General features: G+C 52.2%; 1 protein-coding gene across 1 annotated transcript in view; it reads right to left on the bottom strand.

Moving 5' to 3' along the window:
- LOC140458483 (annexin A2-like) overlaps positions 1–15,015 on the bottom strand; it is a 73,060-nt gene that overhangs the window by 40,155 nt on the left and 17,890 nt on the right. Inside the window, exon 5 of the mRNA XM_072553147.1 lies at positions 13,986–14,099. Within this exon, the coding sequence (XP_072409248.1) occupies positions 13,986–14,099 (114 nt within the window). The remainder of the gene's footprint in view (positions 1–13,985; positions 14,100–15,015) is intronic.

The raw sequence follows: 15,015 nt of genomic DNA, 5'->3' as shown, positions 1-15,015 counted from the left end.
CAGTGTCAGTGTGAGTGAGTGTGAGGGGGCAGTGAGAGACCAGTGTCATTGTGAGTCAGTAAGTGTGAGGGGGCAGTGAGAGACTAGTGTCAGTGTGAGTGAGTGAGTGAGTGTGAGCAGGCAGTGAGAGACCAGTGTCAGTGTAAGTGAGTGAATGAGTGTGAGCGGGCAGTGTGAGACCAGTGTCAGTGTGAGTGAGTGTGTGAGTGTGAGGGGGCAGTGAGAGGCCAGTGTCAGTGTGAGTGAGTGAGTGAGTGTGAGTGGGCAGTGAGAGACCAGTGTCAGTGTAAGTGAGTGAGTGAGTGTGAGTGAGCAGTGAGAGACCAGTGTCAGTGTGAGTGAGTGAGTGTGAGTGAGCAGTGAGAGACCAGTGTCAGTTTGAGTGAGTGTGAGGGGGCAGTGAGAGACCAGTGTCAGTGTGAGTGAGTGAGTGTGAGGGGACAGTGAGAGACCAGTGTCAGTGTGAGTGAGTGAGTGTGAGAGGGCAGTGAGAGACCAGTGTCAGTGTGAGTGAGTGAGTGTGAGGGGGCAGTGAGAGACCAGTGTCAGTGTGAGTGAGTGTGAGGGGGCAGTGAGAGACCAGTGTCAGTGTGAGTGAGTGAGTGTGAGCAGGCAGTGAGAGACCAGTGTCAGTGTGAGTGAGTGAGTGAGTGTGAGGGGGCAGTGAGAGGCTAGTGTCAGTGTGAGTGAGTGAGTGAGTGTGAGTGGGCAGTGAGAGACCAGTGTCAGTGTAAGTGAGTGAGTGAGTGTGAGTGGGCAGTGAGAGACCAGTGTCAGTGTGAGTGAGTGAGTGTGAGGGGGCAGTGAGAGACCAGTTTCAGTGTGAGTGAGTGAGTGTGAGGGGGCAGTGAGAGACCAGGGTCAGTGTGAGTGAGTGAGTGAGTCTCAGCGGGCAGTGAGAGACCAGTGTCAGTGTGAGTGAGTGAGTGAGTGTGAGCGGGCAGTGTGAGACCAGTGTCAGTGTGAGTGAGTGAGTGAGTGTGAGCGGGCAGTGAGAGACCAGTGTCAGTGTGAGTGAGTGAGTGTGAGGGGGCAGTGAGAGACCAGGGTCAGTGTGAGTGAGTGAGTGAGTCTGAGCGGGCAGTGAGAGACCAGTGTCAGTGTAAGTGAGTGTGAGGGGGCAGTGAGAGACCAGTGTCAGTGTAAGTGAGTGAATGAGTGTGAGCGGGCAGTGTGAGACCAGTGTCAGTGTGAGTGAGTGAGTGAGTGTGAGCGGGCAGTGAGAGACCAGTGTCAGTGTGAGTGAGTGAGTGAGTGTGAGTGAGCAATGAGAGACCAGTGTCAGTGTGAGTGAGTGAGTGAGTGTGAGGGGGCAGTGAGAGACCAGTGTCAGTGTGAGTGAGTGAGTGTGTGGGGGCAGTGAGAGACCAGTGTCAGTGTGAGTGAGTGTGAGGGGACAGTGTGAGACCAGTGTCAGTGTAAGTGAGTGAGTGAGTGTGAGCAGGCAGTGAGTGACCAGTGTCAGTGTGAGTGAGTGAGTGTGAGGGGGCAGTGAGAGACCAGTGTCAGTGTGAGTGAGTGAGTGTGAGTGGGCAGTGAGAGACCAGTGTCAGTGTAAGTGAGTGAGTGAGTGTGAGTGGGCAGTGAGAGACCAGTGTCAGTGTGAGTGAGTGAGTGTGAGGGGGCAGTGAGAGACCAGTGTCAGTGTGAGTGAGTGAGTGTGAGGGGGCAGTGAGAGACCAGGGTCAGTGTGAGTGAGTGAGTGAGTCTGAGCGGGCAGTGAGAGACCAGTGTCAGTGTGAGTGAGTGAGTGTGAGGGGGCAGTGAGAGACCAGGGTCAGTGTGAGTGAGTGAGTGTGAGGGGGCAGTGAGGGACCAGTGTCAGTGTAAGTGAGTGAATGAGTGTGAGCGGGCAGTGTGAGACCAGTGTCAGTGTGAGTGAGTGAGTGAGTGTGAGCGGGCAGTGAGAGACCAGTGTCAGTGTGAGTGAGTGAGTGTGAGGGGGCAGTGAGAGACCAGGGTCAGTGTGAGTGAGTGAGTGAGTCCGAGCGGGCAGTGAGAGACCAGTGTCAGTGTAAGTGAGTGAATGAGTGTGAGCGGGCAGTGTGAGACCAGTGTCAGTGTGAGTGAGTGAGTGAGTGTGAGCGGGCAGTGAGAGGCCAGTGTCAGTGTGAGTGAGTGAGTCAGTGTGAGTGGGCAGTGAGAGACCAGTGTCAGTGTAAGTGAGTGAGTGAGTGTGAGTGAGCAGTGAGAGACCAGTGTCAGTGTGAGTGAGTGAGTGTGAGGGGGCAGTGAGAGACCAGTGTCACTGTGAGTGAGTGAGTGTGAGCAGGCAGTGAGAGACCAGTGTCAGTGTGAGTGAGTGAGTGAGTGTGAGGGGACGGTGAGAGACCAGGGTCAGTGTGAGTGAGTGAGTGTGAGCAGGCAGTGAGAGACCAGTGTCAGTGTGAGTGAGTGAGTGTGAGCAGGCAGTGAGAGACCAGTGCCAGTGTGAGTGAGTGAGTGTGAGGGGACAGTGAGAGACCAGGGTCAGTGTGAGTGAGTGAGTGTGAGGGGGCAGTGAGAGACCAGTGCCAGTGTGAGTGATTGAGTGAGTGTGAACGGGCAGTGAGAGAACAGTGTCAGTGTGAGTGAGTGAGTGTGAGGGGGCAGTGAGAGACCAGTGTCAGTGTGAGTGAGTGAGTGAGTGTGAGCAGGCAGTGAGAGACCAGTGTCAGTGTGAGTGAGTGAGTGTGAGCAGGCAGTGAGAGACCAGTGTCAGTGTGAGTGAGTGAGTGAGTGTGAGGGGGCAGTGAGAGGCTAGTGTCAGTGTGAGTGAGTGAGTGAGTGTGAGGGGGCAGTGAGAGACCAGTGTCTGTGTGAGTGAGTGAGTGAGTGTGAGTGGGCAGTGAGAGACCAGTGTCAGTGTAAGTGAGTGAGTGAGTGTGAGTGGGCAGTGAGAGACCAGTGTCAGTGTGAGTGAGTGAGTGTGAGGGGGCAGTGAGAGACCAGTGTCAGTGTGAGTGAGTGAGTGTGAGGGGGCAGTGAGAGAACAGGGTCAGTGTGAGTGAGTGAGTGAGTCTGAGCGGGCAGTGAGAGACCAGTGTCAGTGTGAGTGAGTGAGTGTGAGCGGGCAGTGTGAGACCAGTGTCAGTGTGAGTGAGTGAGTGAGTGTGAGCGGGCAGTGAGAGACCAGTGTCAGTGTGAGTGAGTGAGTGTGAGGAGGCAGTGAGAGACCAGGGTCAGTGTGAGTGAGTGAGTGAGTCTGAGCGGGCAGTGAGAGACCAGTGTCAGTGTAAGTGAGTGTGAGGGGGCAGTGAGAGACCAGTGTCAGTGTAAGTGAGTGAATGAGTGTGAGCGGGCAGTGTGAGACCAGTGTCAGTGTAAGTGAGTGAGTGAGTGTGAGCGGGCAGTGAGAGACCAGTGTCAGTGTGAGTGAGTGAGTCAGTGTGAGTGGGCAGTGAGAGACCAGTGTCAGTGTAAGTGAGTGAGTGAGTGTGAGTGAGCAGTGAGAGACCAGTGTCAGTGTGAGTGAGTGAGTGAGTGTGAGGGGGCAGTGAGAGACCAGTGTCAGTGTGAGTGAGTGAGTGTGTGGGGGCAGTGAGAGACCAGTGTCAGTGTGAGTGAGTGTGAGGGGGCAGGGTGAGACCAGTGTCAGTGTAAGTGAGTGAGTGAGTGTGAGCAGGCAGTGAGTGACCAGTGTCAGTGTGAGTGAGTGAGTGTGAGGGGGCAGTGAGAGACCAGTGTCTGTATGAGTGAGTGAGTGTGAGCGGGCAGTGAGAGACCAGTGTCAGTGTGAGTGAGTGAGTGTGAGGGGGCAGTGAGAGACCAGTGTCAGTGTGAGTGAGTGTGAGGGGGCAGTGAGAGTCCAGTGTCAGTGTGAGTGAGTGAGTGTGAGGGGGCAGTGAGACACCAGTGTCAGTGTGAGTGAGTGTGAGGGGGCAGTGAGAGACCAATGTCAGTGTGAGTCAGTAAGTGTGAGCGGGCAGTGAGAGACCAGTGTCAGTGTGAGTGAGTGAGTGTGAGGAGGCAGTGAGAGACCAGTGTCAGTGTGAGTGAGTGAGTGAGTGTGAGCGGGCAATGAGAGACCAGTGTCAGTGTAAGTGAGTGATTGAGTGTGAGCTGGCAGTGAGAGACCAGTGTCAGTGAGTGAGTGAGTGTGAGGGGGCAGTGAGAGACCAGTGTCACTGTAAGTGAGTGAGTGTGAGCAGGCAGTGAGAGACCAGTGTCAGTGTGAGTGAGTGAGTGACTGTGAGGGGACAGTGAGAGACCAGTGTCAGTGTGAGTGAGTGAGTGAGTGTGAGCAGGCAGTGAGAGACCAGTGTCAGTGTGAGTGAGTGAGTGTGAGGGGGCAGTGAGAGGCCAGTGTCAGTGTGAGTGAGTGTGTGTGAGGGGGCAGTGAGAGACCAGTGTCAGTGTGAGTGAGTGAGTGTGAGCAGGCAGTGAGAGACCAGTGTCAGTGTGAGTGAGTGAGTGTGAGGGGGCAGTGAGAGACCAGTGTCAGTGTGAGTGAGTGAGTGTGAGTGGGCAGTGAGGGACCAGTGTCAGTGTAAGTGAGTGAGTGTGAGGGGGCAGTGAGAGACCAGTGTCAGTGTGAGTGAGTGAGTGTGAGTGGGCAGTGAGGGACCAGTGTCAGTGTGAGTGAGTGTGAGGGGGCAGTGAGAGACCAGTGTCAGTTTGAGTGAGTGTGAGGGGGCAGTGAGAGACCAGTGTCTGTATGAGTGAGTGAGTGTGTGTGAGCGGGCAGTGAGAGACCAGTGTCAGTGTGAGTGAGTGAGTGTGAGGGGGCAGTGAGAGACCAGTGTCAGTGTGAGTGAGTGTGAGGGGGCAGTGAGAGTCCAGTGTCAGTGTGAGTGAGTGAGTGTGAGGGGGCAGTGAGACACCAGTGTCAGTGTGAGTGAGTGTGAGGGGGCAGTGAGAGACCAGTGTCAGTGTGAGTCAGTAAGTGTGAGCGGGCAGTGAGAGACCAGTGTCAGTGTGAGTGAGTGAGTGAGTGTGAGCAGGCAGTGAGAGACCAGTGTCAGTGTGAGTGAGTGAGTGTGAGTGGGCAGTGAGGGACCAGTGTCATTGTAAGTGAGTGAGTGTGAGTGAGCAATGAGAGACCAGTGTCAGTGTGAGTGAGTGTGAGGGGGCAGTGAGAGACCAGTGTCTGTATGAGTGAGTCAGTGTGAGCGGGCAGTGAGAGACCAGTGTCAGTGTGAGTGAGTGTGAGGGGGCAGTGAGAGACCAGTGTCAGTGTGAGTGAGTGAGTGTGAGTGGGCAGTGAGAGACCAGTGTCAGTGTGCGTGAGTGTGAGCGGGCAGTGAGAGACCAGTGTCAGTGTGAGTGAGTGAGTGTGAGGGGGCACTGAGAGACCAGTGTCAGTGTGAGTGAATGAGTGTGAGGGGGCAGTGAGAGACCAGTATCAGTGTAAGCGAGTGAGTGTGAGTGAGCAGTGAGAGACCAGTGTCAGTGTGAGTGAGTGAGTGTGAGGGGGCAGTGAGAGACCAGTGTCAGTGTGAGTGAGTGTGAGGGGGCAGTGAGAGACCAGTGTCATTGTGAGTCAGTAAGTGTGAGGGGGCAGTGAGAGACTAGTGTCAGTGTGAGTGAGTGAGTGAGTGTGAGCAGGCAGTGAGAGACCAGTGTCAGTGTAAGTGAGTGAATGAGTGTGAGCGGGCAGTGTGAGACCAGTGTCAGTGTGAGTGAGTGTGTGAGTGTGAGGGGGCAGTGAGAGGCCAGTGTCAGTGTGAGTGAGTGAGTGAGTGTGAGTGGGCAGTGAGAGACCAGTGTCAGTGTAAGTGAGTGAGTGAGTGTGAGTGAGCAGTGAGAGACCAGTGTCAGTGTGAGTGAGTGAGTGTGAGTGAGCAGTGAGAGACCAGTGTCAGTTTGAGTGAGTGTGAGGGGGCAGTGAGAGACCAGTGTCAGTGTGAGTGAGTGAGTGTGAGGGGACAGTGAGAGACCAGTGTCAGTGTGAGTGAGTGAGTGTGAGAGGGCAGTGAGAGACCAGTGTCAGTGTGAGTGAGTGAGTGTGAGGGGGCAGTGAGAGACCAGTGTCAGTGTGAGTGAGTGTGAGGGGGCAGTGAGAGACCAGTGTCAGTGTGAGTGAGTGTGAGGGGGCAGTGAGAGACCAGTGTCAGTGTGAGTGAGTGAGTGTGAGCAGGCAGTGAGAGACCAGTGTCAGTGTGAGTGAGTGAGTGAGTGTGAGGGGGCAGTGAGAGGCTAGTGTCAGTGTGAGTGAGTGAGTGAGTGTGAGTGGGCAGTGAGAGACCAGTGTCAGTGTAAGTGAGTGAGTGAGTGTGAGTGGGCAGTGAGAGACCAGTGTCAGTGTGAGTGAGTGAGTGTGAGGGGGCAGTGAGAGACCAGTGTCAGTGTGAGTGAGTGAGTGTGAGGGGGCAGTGAGAGACCAGGGTCAGTGTGAGTGAGTGAGTGAGTCTGAGCGGGCAGTGAGAGACCAGTGTCAGTGTGAGTGAGTGAGTGTGAGCGGGCAGTGTGAGACCAGTGTCAGTGTGAGTGAGTGAGTGAGTGTGAGCGGGCAGTGAGAGACCAGTGTCAGTGTGAGTGAGTGAGTGTGAGGGGGCAGTGAGAGACCAGGGTCAGTGTGAGTGAGTGAGTGAGTCTGAGCGGGCAGTGAGAGACCAGTGTCAGTGTAAGTGAGTGTGAGGGGGCAGTGAGAGACCAGTGTCAGTGGAAGTGAGTGAATGAGTGTGAGGGGGCAGTGTGAGACCAGTGTCAGTGTGAGTGAGTGAGTGAGTGTGAGCGGGCAGTGAGAGACCAGTGTCAGTGTGAGTGAGTGAGTGAGTGTGAGTGAGCAATGAGAGACCAGTGTCAGTGTGAGTGAGTGAGTGAGTGTGAGGGGGCAGTGAGAGACCAGTGTCAGTGTGAGTGAGTGAGTGTGTGGGGGCAGTGAGAGACCAGTGTCAGTGTGAGTGAGTGTGAGGGGGCAGTGTGAGACCAGTGTCAGTGTAAGTGAGTGAGTGAGTGTGAGCAGGCAGTGAGTGACCAGTGTCAGTGTGAGTGAGTGAGTGTGAGGGGGCAGTGAGAGACCAGTGTCAGTGTGAGTGAGTGAGTGTGAGTGGGCAGTGAGAGACCAGTGTCAGTGTAAGTGAGTGAGTGAGTGTGAGTGGGCAGTGAGAGACCAGTGTCAGTGTGAGTGAGTGAGTGTGAGGGGGCAGTGAGAGACCAGTGTCAGTGTGAGTGAGTGAGTGTGAGGGGGCAGTGAGAGACCAGGGTCAGTGTGAGTGAGTGAGTGAGTCTGAGCGGGCAGTGAGAGACCAGTGTCAGTGTGAGTGAGTGAGTGTGAGGGGGCAGTGAGAGACCAGGGTCAGTGTGAGTGAGTGAGTGTGAGGGGGCAGTGAGGGACCAGTGTCAGTGTAAGTGAGTGAATGAGTGTGAGCGGGCAGTGTGAGACCAGTGTCAGTGTGAGTGAGTGAGTGAGTGTGAGCGGGCAGTGAGAGACCAGTGTCAGTGTGAGTGAGTGAGTGTGAGGGGGCAGTGAGAGACCAGGGTCAGTGTGAGTGAGTGAGTGAGTCCGAGCGGGCAGTGAGAGACCAGTGTCAGTGTAATTGAGTGTGGGGGGGCAGTGAGAGACCAGTGTCAGTGTAAGTGAGTGAATGAGTGTGAGCGGGCAGTGTGAGACCAGTGTCAGTGTGAGTGAGTGAGTGAGTGTGAGCGGGCAGTGAGAGGCCAGTGTCAGTGTGAGTGAGTGAGTCAGTGTGAGTGGGCAGTGAGAGACCAGTGTCAGTGTAAGTGAGTGAGTGAGTGTGAGTGAGCAGTGAGAGACCAGTGTCAGTGTGAGTCAGTGAGTGTGAGGGGGCAGTGAGAGACCAGTGTCACTGTGAGTGAGTGAGTGTGAGCAGGCAGTGAGAGACCAGTGTCAGTGTGAGTGAGTGAGTGTGAGGGGACGGTGAGAGACCAGGGTCAGTGTGAGTGAGTGAGTGTGAGCAGGCAGTGAGAGACCAGTGTCAGTGTGAGTGAGTGAGTGTGAGCAGGCAGTGAGAGACCAGTGCCAGTGTGAGTGAGTGAGTGTGAGGGGACAGTGAGAGACCAGGGTCAGTGTGAGTGAGTGAGTGTGAGGGGGCAGTGAGAGACCAGTGCCAGTGTGAGTGATTGAGTGAGTGTGAACGGGCAGTGAGAGAACAGTGTCAGTGTGAGTGAGTGAGTGTGAGGGGGCAGTGAGAGACCAGTGTCAGTGTGAGTGAGTGAGTGAGTGTGAGCAGGCAGTGAGAGACCAGTGTCAGTGTGAGTGAGTGAGTGTGAGCAGGCAGTGAGAGACCAGTGTCAGTGTGAGTGAGTGAGTGAGTGTGAGGGGGCAGTGAGAGGCTAGTGTCAGTGTGAGTGAGTGAGTGAGTGTGAGGGGGCAGTGAGAGACCAGTGTCAGTGTAAGTGAGTGAGTGAGTGTGAGTGGGCAGTGAGAGACCAGTGTCAGTGTGAGTGAGTGAGTGTGAGGGGGCAGTGAGAGACCAGTGTCAGTGTGAGTGAGTGAGTGTGAGGGGGCAGTGAGAGACCAGGGTCAGTGTGAGTGAGTGAGTGAGTCTGAGCGGGCAGTGAGAGACCAGTGTCAGTGTGAGTGAGTGAGTGTGAGCGGGCAGTGTGAGACCAGTGTCAGTGTGAGTGAGTGAGTGAGTGTGAGCAGGCAGTGAGAGACCAGTGTCAGTGTGAGTGAGTGAGTGTGAGGGGGCAGTGAGAGACCAGGGTCAGTGTGAGTGAGTGAGTGAGTCTGAGCGGGCAGTGAGAGACCAGTGTCAGTGTAAGTGAGTGTGAGGGGGCAGTGAGAGACCAGTGTCAGTGTAAGTGAGTGAATGAGTGTGAGCGGGCAGTGTGAGACCAGTGTCAGTGTGAGTGAGTGAGTGAGTGTGAGCGGGCAGTGAGAGACCAGTGTCAGTGTGAGTGAGTGAGTCAGTGTGAGTGGGCAGTGAGAGACCAGTGTCAGTGTAAGTGAGTGAGTGAGTGTGAGTGAGCAGTGAGAGACCAGTGTCAGTGTGAGTGAGTGAGTGAGTGTGAGGGGGCAGTGAGAGACCAGTGTCAGTGTGAGTGAGTGAGTGTGAGGGGGCAGTGAGAGACCAGTGTCAGTGTGAGTGAGTGAGTGTGAGGGGGCAGTGAGAGACCAGGGTCAGTGTGAGTGAGTGAGTGAGTCTGAGCGGGCAGTGAGAGACCAGTGTCAGTGTGAGTGAGTGAGTGTGAGGGGGCAGTGAGAGACCAGGGTCAGTGTGAGTGAGTGAGTGTGAGGGGGCAGTGAGAGACCAGTGTCAGTGTAAGTGAGTGAATGAGTGTGAGCGGGCAGTGTGAGACCAGTGTCAGTGTGAGTGAGTGAGTGAGTGTGAGCGGGCAGTGAGAGACCAGTGTCAGTGTGAGTGAGTGAGTGTGAGGGGGCAGTGAGAGACCAGGGTCAGTGTGAGTGAGTGAGTGAGTCCGAGCGGGCAGTGAGAGACCAGTGTCAGTGTAATTGAGTGTGGGGGGGCAGTGAGAGACCAGTGTCAGTGTAAGTGAGTGAATGAGTGTGAGCGGGCAGTGTGAGACCAGTGTCAGTGTGAGTGAGTGAGTGAGTGTGAGCGGGCAGTGAGAGGCCAGTGTCAGTGTGAGTGAGTGAGTCAGTGTGAGTGGGCAGTGAGAGACCAGTGTCAGTGTAAGTGAGTGAGTGAGTGTGAGTGAGCAGTGAGAGACCAGTGTCAGTGTGAGTGAGTGAGTGTGAGGGGGCAGTGAGAGACCAGTGTCACTGTGAGTGAGTGAGTGTGAGCAGGCAGTGAGAGACCAGTGTCAGTGTGAGTGAGTGAGTGAGTGTGAGGGGACGGTGAGAGACCAGGGTCAGTGTGAGTGAGTGAGTGTGAGCAGGCAGTGAGAGACCAGTGTCAGTGTGAGTGAGTGAGTGTGAGGGGGCAGTGAGAGACCAGTGCCAGTGTGAGTGATTGAGTGAGTGTGAACGGGCAGTGAGAGAACAGTGTCAGTGTGAGTGAGTGAGTGTGAGGGGGCAGTGAGAGACCAGTGTCAGTGTGAGTGAGTGAGTGAGTGTGAGCAGGCAGTGAGAGACCAGTGTCAGTGTGAGTGAGTGAGTGTGAGGGGGCAGTGAGAGACCAGGGTCAGTGTGAGTGATTGAGTGAGTTTGAACGGGCAGTGAGAGAACAGTGTCAGTGTGAGTGAGTGAGTGTGAGGGGGCAGTGAGAGACCAGTGTCAGTGTGAGTGAGTGAGTGAGTGTGAGCAGGCAGTGAGAGACCAGTGTCAGTGTGAGTGAGTGAGTGTGAGGGGGCAGTGAGAGACCAGTATCAGTGTGAGTGAGTGAGTGTGAGGGGGAAGTGAGAGACCAGTGTCAGTGTGAGTGAGTGAGTGTGAGGGGGTAGTGAGAGACCAGTATCAGTGTGAGTGAGTGAGTGTGAGGGGGAAGTGAGAGACCAGTGTCAGTGTGAGTGAGTGAGTGTGAGCAGTCTGAGAGTGAGTTGTTTTGGTACAGTATGTAGAAACAGTAATGTGTTTCTGGGGGATGACACTTGGCCATTGTGTTCAGTTTTGGTCACCTTGCTATAAGAAGGATGTTATTAAACTGGAAAGAGTGTAGAGGAAATGTATAAGGATGTTGCCTAGATTCAACAGTCAAGAGTTACAGGGATAGCTTGGACAAGCTATGACTTTTTTCTTTCGAGCGAAGGAGATTGTGGGGTAGGTCTTATTCAAGTGTATAAGATCATAAGAGGCATGGGTAGGGTTAATGGACTCAGTCTTTTTCCCAGTGTTGGGAAATTGAGGACGAGAGGGCATCAGTATAAGGTTAGAGGGGAAAGAATAAAAGGGAACCCAAGGGGCAACCTTTTTACACAGAGGATGGTACGCATATGGAATGAGCTGCCGGGGAAGTCGTTGAGGCAGGTACATTAACAATATTTAAAAGGCATTTGGATAAATATATGAACAGGAAAGATTTAAAAGGATATGGGCCAAGTGCAGGGAAATGGGGTTAGAGTAGATGGACATTTTGGTCGGCATGGACCAGTTCGGGCCGAAGGGCCTGTCTCTGTGCTGTGGGACTCTATGACTCTATGACTCTCTAAGTGTACTTGTGCAAATGTGTGTCTTTGTGTGTTCCAGGGACACTGTACACATGAATCTGTTTACATGTGCAACTGTGTGCGTCAGCACGAGTGCTCAAGTGAGTAAGAACCACTCCGACTGTTAATCTGTGAATGAAGATCAGTGACTGCTAGTGTCTGATAGAACATAGAACATAGAACAATACAGCACAGAACAGGCCCTTCGGCCCACGATGTTGTGCCGAACATTTGTCCTAGCTTAAGCACCTATCCATGTACCTATCCAATTGCCGCTTAAAGGTCACCAATGCTTCTGACTCTGCCACTCCCACAGGCAGCGCATTCCATGCCCCCACCACTCTGTGTAAAGAACCTACCCCTGACATCCCCCCTATACCTTGCACCCTTCACCTTAAATTTATGTCCCCTTGTAACACTCTGTTGTACCCGGGGAAAAAGTCTCTGACTGTCTACTCTATCTATTCCTCTGATCATCTTATAAACCTCTATCAAGTCACCCCTCATCCTTCGACGTTACGATGAGAAAAGGCCGAGAACTCTCAACCTATCCTCGTACGACCTATTCTCCAATTCAAGCAACATCCTGGTAAATCTCCTCTGCACCCTCTCCAAAGCTTCCACATCTTTCCTAAAAAGTGAGGGGACCAGAACTGCACACAGTACTCCAATTGTGGCCTTACAAGGTCCTGTACAGTTGCAACATCACTTCACGACTCTTGAATTCAATCCCTCTGCTAATGAACGCTAATACACCATAGGCCTTCTTACAAGCTGTATCCACCTGAGTGGCAACTTTCAAAGAGCTATGAACATAGACCCCAAGATCCCTCTGCTCCTCCACCTTACTAAGAACCCTACCGTTAACCCTGTATTCCGCATTCTTATTTGTCCTTCCAAAATGGACAACCTCACACTTGACAGGGTTGAACTCCATCTGCCACTCCTCAGCCCAGCTCTGCATCATATCTAAGTTCCTTTGCAGCCAACAACAGCCCTCCTCACTATCCACAACTCCACCAATCTTCGTATCATCTGCAAATTTATGGACCCACCCTTCGACTCCCTCTTCCAAGTCATTAATAAAAATTACAAACAGCAGAGGACCCAGAACTGATCCCTGCGGAACTCCACTTGTAACTGGGCTCCAGGCTGAATATTTACCATCTACCACCACTCTCTGACTTCGACCGGTTAGCCAGTTTTCTATCCAATTGGCCAAATTTCCCACTATCCCATGCGTCCTGACTTTCTGCATAAGCCTACCATCGGGAACCTTATCAAATGCCTTACTAAAATCCATGTACACTACATCCACTGCTCTACCCTCATCCACATGCTTGGTCACCTCCTCAAAGAATTCAATAAGACTTGTAAGGCAAGACCTACCCCTCACAAATCCGTGCTGGCTGCCCCTAATCAAGCAGTGTCTTTCCAGATACTCGTAAATCCTATCCCTCAGTACCCTTTCCATTACTTTGCCTACCACAGAAGTAAGACTAACTGGCCTGTAATTCCCGGGGTTATCCCTATTCCCTTTTTTGAACAGGTGCACAACATTCGCCACTCTCCAGTCCCCTGGTACCACCCCTGTTGACAGTGAAGACGAAAAGATCATTGCCAACGGCTCTGCAATTTCCTCTCTTGCTTCCCACATAATCCTAGGATATATCCCGTCAGGCCCGGGGGACTTGTCTATCCTCAAGTTGTTCAAAATGTCCAACACATCTTCCTTCCTAACAAGTATCTCCTCTAGATTACCAGTCCGTTTCACGCTCTCCTCTTCAACAATACTGTCCCTCTCGTTCGTAAATACTGAAGAAAAGTACTCATTCAAGACCTCTGCTATCTCTTCCGCAGTTTCCCACTACTGTCCTTGATTGGACCTACCCTCGTTCTCATCACTCTCATGTTTCTCACATACGCATAAAAGGCCTTGGGGTTATCCTTGATCCTACCCACCAAAGGTTTTTCATGCCCTCTCTTAGCTCTCCTAGTCCCTTTCTTCAGCTCCCTCCTGGCTATCCTGTATCCCTCCAATGTTTGCCAGATCTCTTTCACCCAGGTAAAGTCTTTAACTCCACCTCCCAGTCTGTGGGGAACTGGGGAGCGTGGGATTAAGCCATGAAGGAGTATGATGGGACCTTGTCTGACCACATCTCCTCCTCCAATGCTGTTTGTCTCTCATGGTATACTGTGTTCTCAGGTTCAGTGTTACTACCTGCGTAAAGTAAACCATCCCATAAAACAATTGGTCCTGGTTGAGATTGGATTTATTTTTGCTGATCTGTACCTCAACTACATTTTCCTGCCAATTTTTCCATCATCAACAAAAGAAAACCATTAAATCCAGTCTTGAAAGTTCTAAGCCAACAGGTTTTGTTGGATGGGACTGTTCTGCCTTTGAATTCTCTCCTCTTTGTAATGAAGTACTCTCTGCTGTCACCCCTAGATGGCCTGGTTCCAATTTGAAGGCTATGTTCCCCCTTTCCTGGGCTGCCTGAGCAGAAGAAATAGTTCCCTGCTATTTCACATGGGCACGGTGGCTCAGTGGTTAGCACTGCTGCCTTCACTGCGCCAGGGACCAGGGTTCGATTCCATCCTAGGGTGACTGGAGCAAAGAGAGAGGCCAAGAGAGTGAGAGTGAGTGGAGGTTGCACATTCTCCCTGCGTCTGTGCAGGTTTCCTCTCTCAGTGTGCAGAATCAGGTGGATGGGCCATGCTAAATTGCACCACAGTGTGCAGGTTAGCAATGAGAAATACAGGGATACAGAGTGGGTCTGGGTGGGGTGTTCTTCACACTGTCAGTGTGGATTCAATGGGTCAAACAGCTTGCTTCCACACTGTAGGGATTCTATAATTGAATTCTTCGATTGATTTTTAAACAACTTGAACACTTCACACCATAATTATACAAATTGCCAAAGATTACAACCCCTAGTCAATGTAAGAGCCTTCTGCCCAGGGGAGCAGCAGAGGAGGTAACTGTCCCCATTTCAACCCCTTACTCCACAAACTCCCCCAGCCAGGAAACCTCCCAGTCTAATTCTCACCTTGATGGCACCTCGCATTTCAGATGCATCATATTTGTCTGGGGTCTTCATCAGTGCCAAGATGACAGATTTTAGAGGGTCAGAGAGGGCTTTTTGCAGTCTATCCTCTAGTTTCTGTAGAAATGAAAAAAAAGCATTTAACAGAGACATTTCAGTCAATACACAAAACCTGGGGAGAATGAGTACACATTGCTCACCGAGATAGACAGAGTGTGTGAGGAGGAGAGAGAAAAAGAAGGGCAAAGAGTGAGTGTGAGAGAGACAGAGACAGAGAGAGGCCAAGAGAATGTTAGCAAGCAAGAGAGGGGCAGAGAGGGAGAGAGGAGCAGAGAGAGTGAGAGTGAGCAAGGGAAGAGTGAGGGGTAGAGAAGGAGAAAGACCGAGAGTGAGAGAAAAACAAACAGAGAGATAGAGAAAGACAGAGAGAGGCACAGAGAGAGAGAGAGAGACAGACAGACACACAGAAAGAGAGGCAGACCGAGCCACAGTCATCACAGTGAGGGAGGTTATATCTAATAGAAAACCGTATATTATTTAAAGGGAACATAACAGACTAGTACAAGGAAGAAGGTGACAAAACAGTCATTCTGAGCTGGAAATTTGAGAGTCAAAGTATTTACAGATCCAGAAAAGATTTAGAAATAGGCAGCTGTATGATACCCTATAAAGGGATGTTCACAGTCTTTCCGAAGTGTAGTGCCCAGACTGAACCCAATTCTTCAGTTGAGATCATGACAAAGTAACTGCCCTGCTTTTGTACCAAGTATCTCAATTTAGGAAGCCCAGAATTCCATGAACGTTTCTAACTCAATATGGCCTGCTGCCTTCAAAGGTAAAAGCACACATCCCGGAGCTCCCTTCAACTGTGGAATCATACAACACAGAACAGACCCTTTGGTCTTAAATTGCTTTTTTTTGCAATTCCTTGTACTCCTTTGGAGTCCCAATTGTTTTATGCTTTTGTGTGTGTTATAAAGTTTCTCTTTTCCTTTTTATTCAGTCCTGAATATTCCTGGTTATCCAGAGTTCT

The sequence above is a fragment of the Chiloscyllium punctatum genome, chromosome 33, assembly GCF_047496795.1.
Source record: "Chiloscyllium punctatum isolate Juve2018m chromosome 33, sChiPun1.3, whole genome shotgun sequence".
NCBI classification, from domain to species: Eukaryota; Metazoa; Chordata; class Chondrichthyes; order Orectolobiformes; family Hemiscylliidae; genus Chiloscyllium; species Chiloscyllium punctatum.
This window is presented reverse-complemented; position numbering and strand designations above follow the sequence as displayed.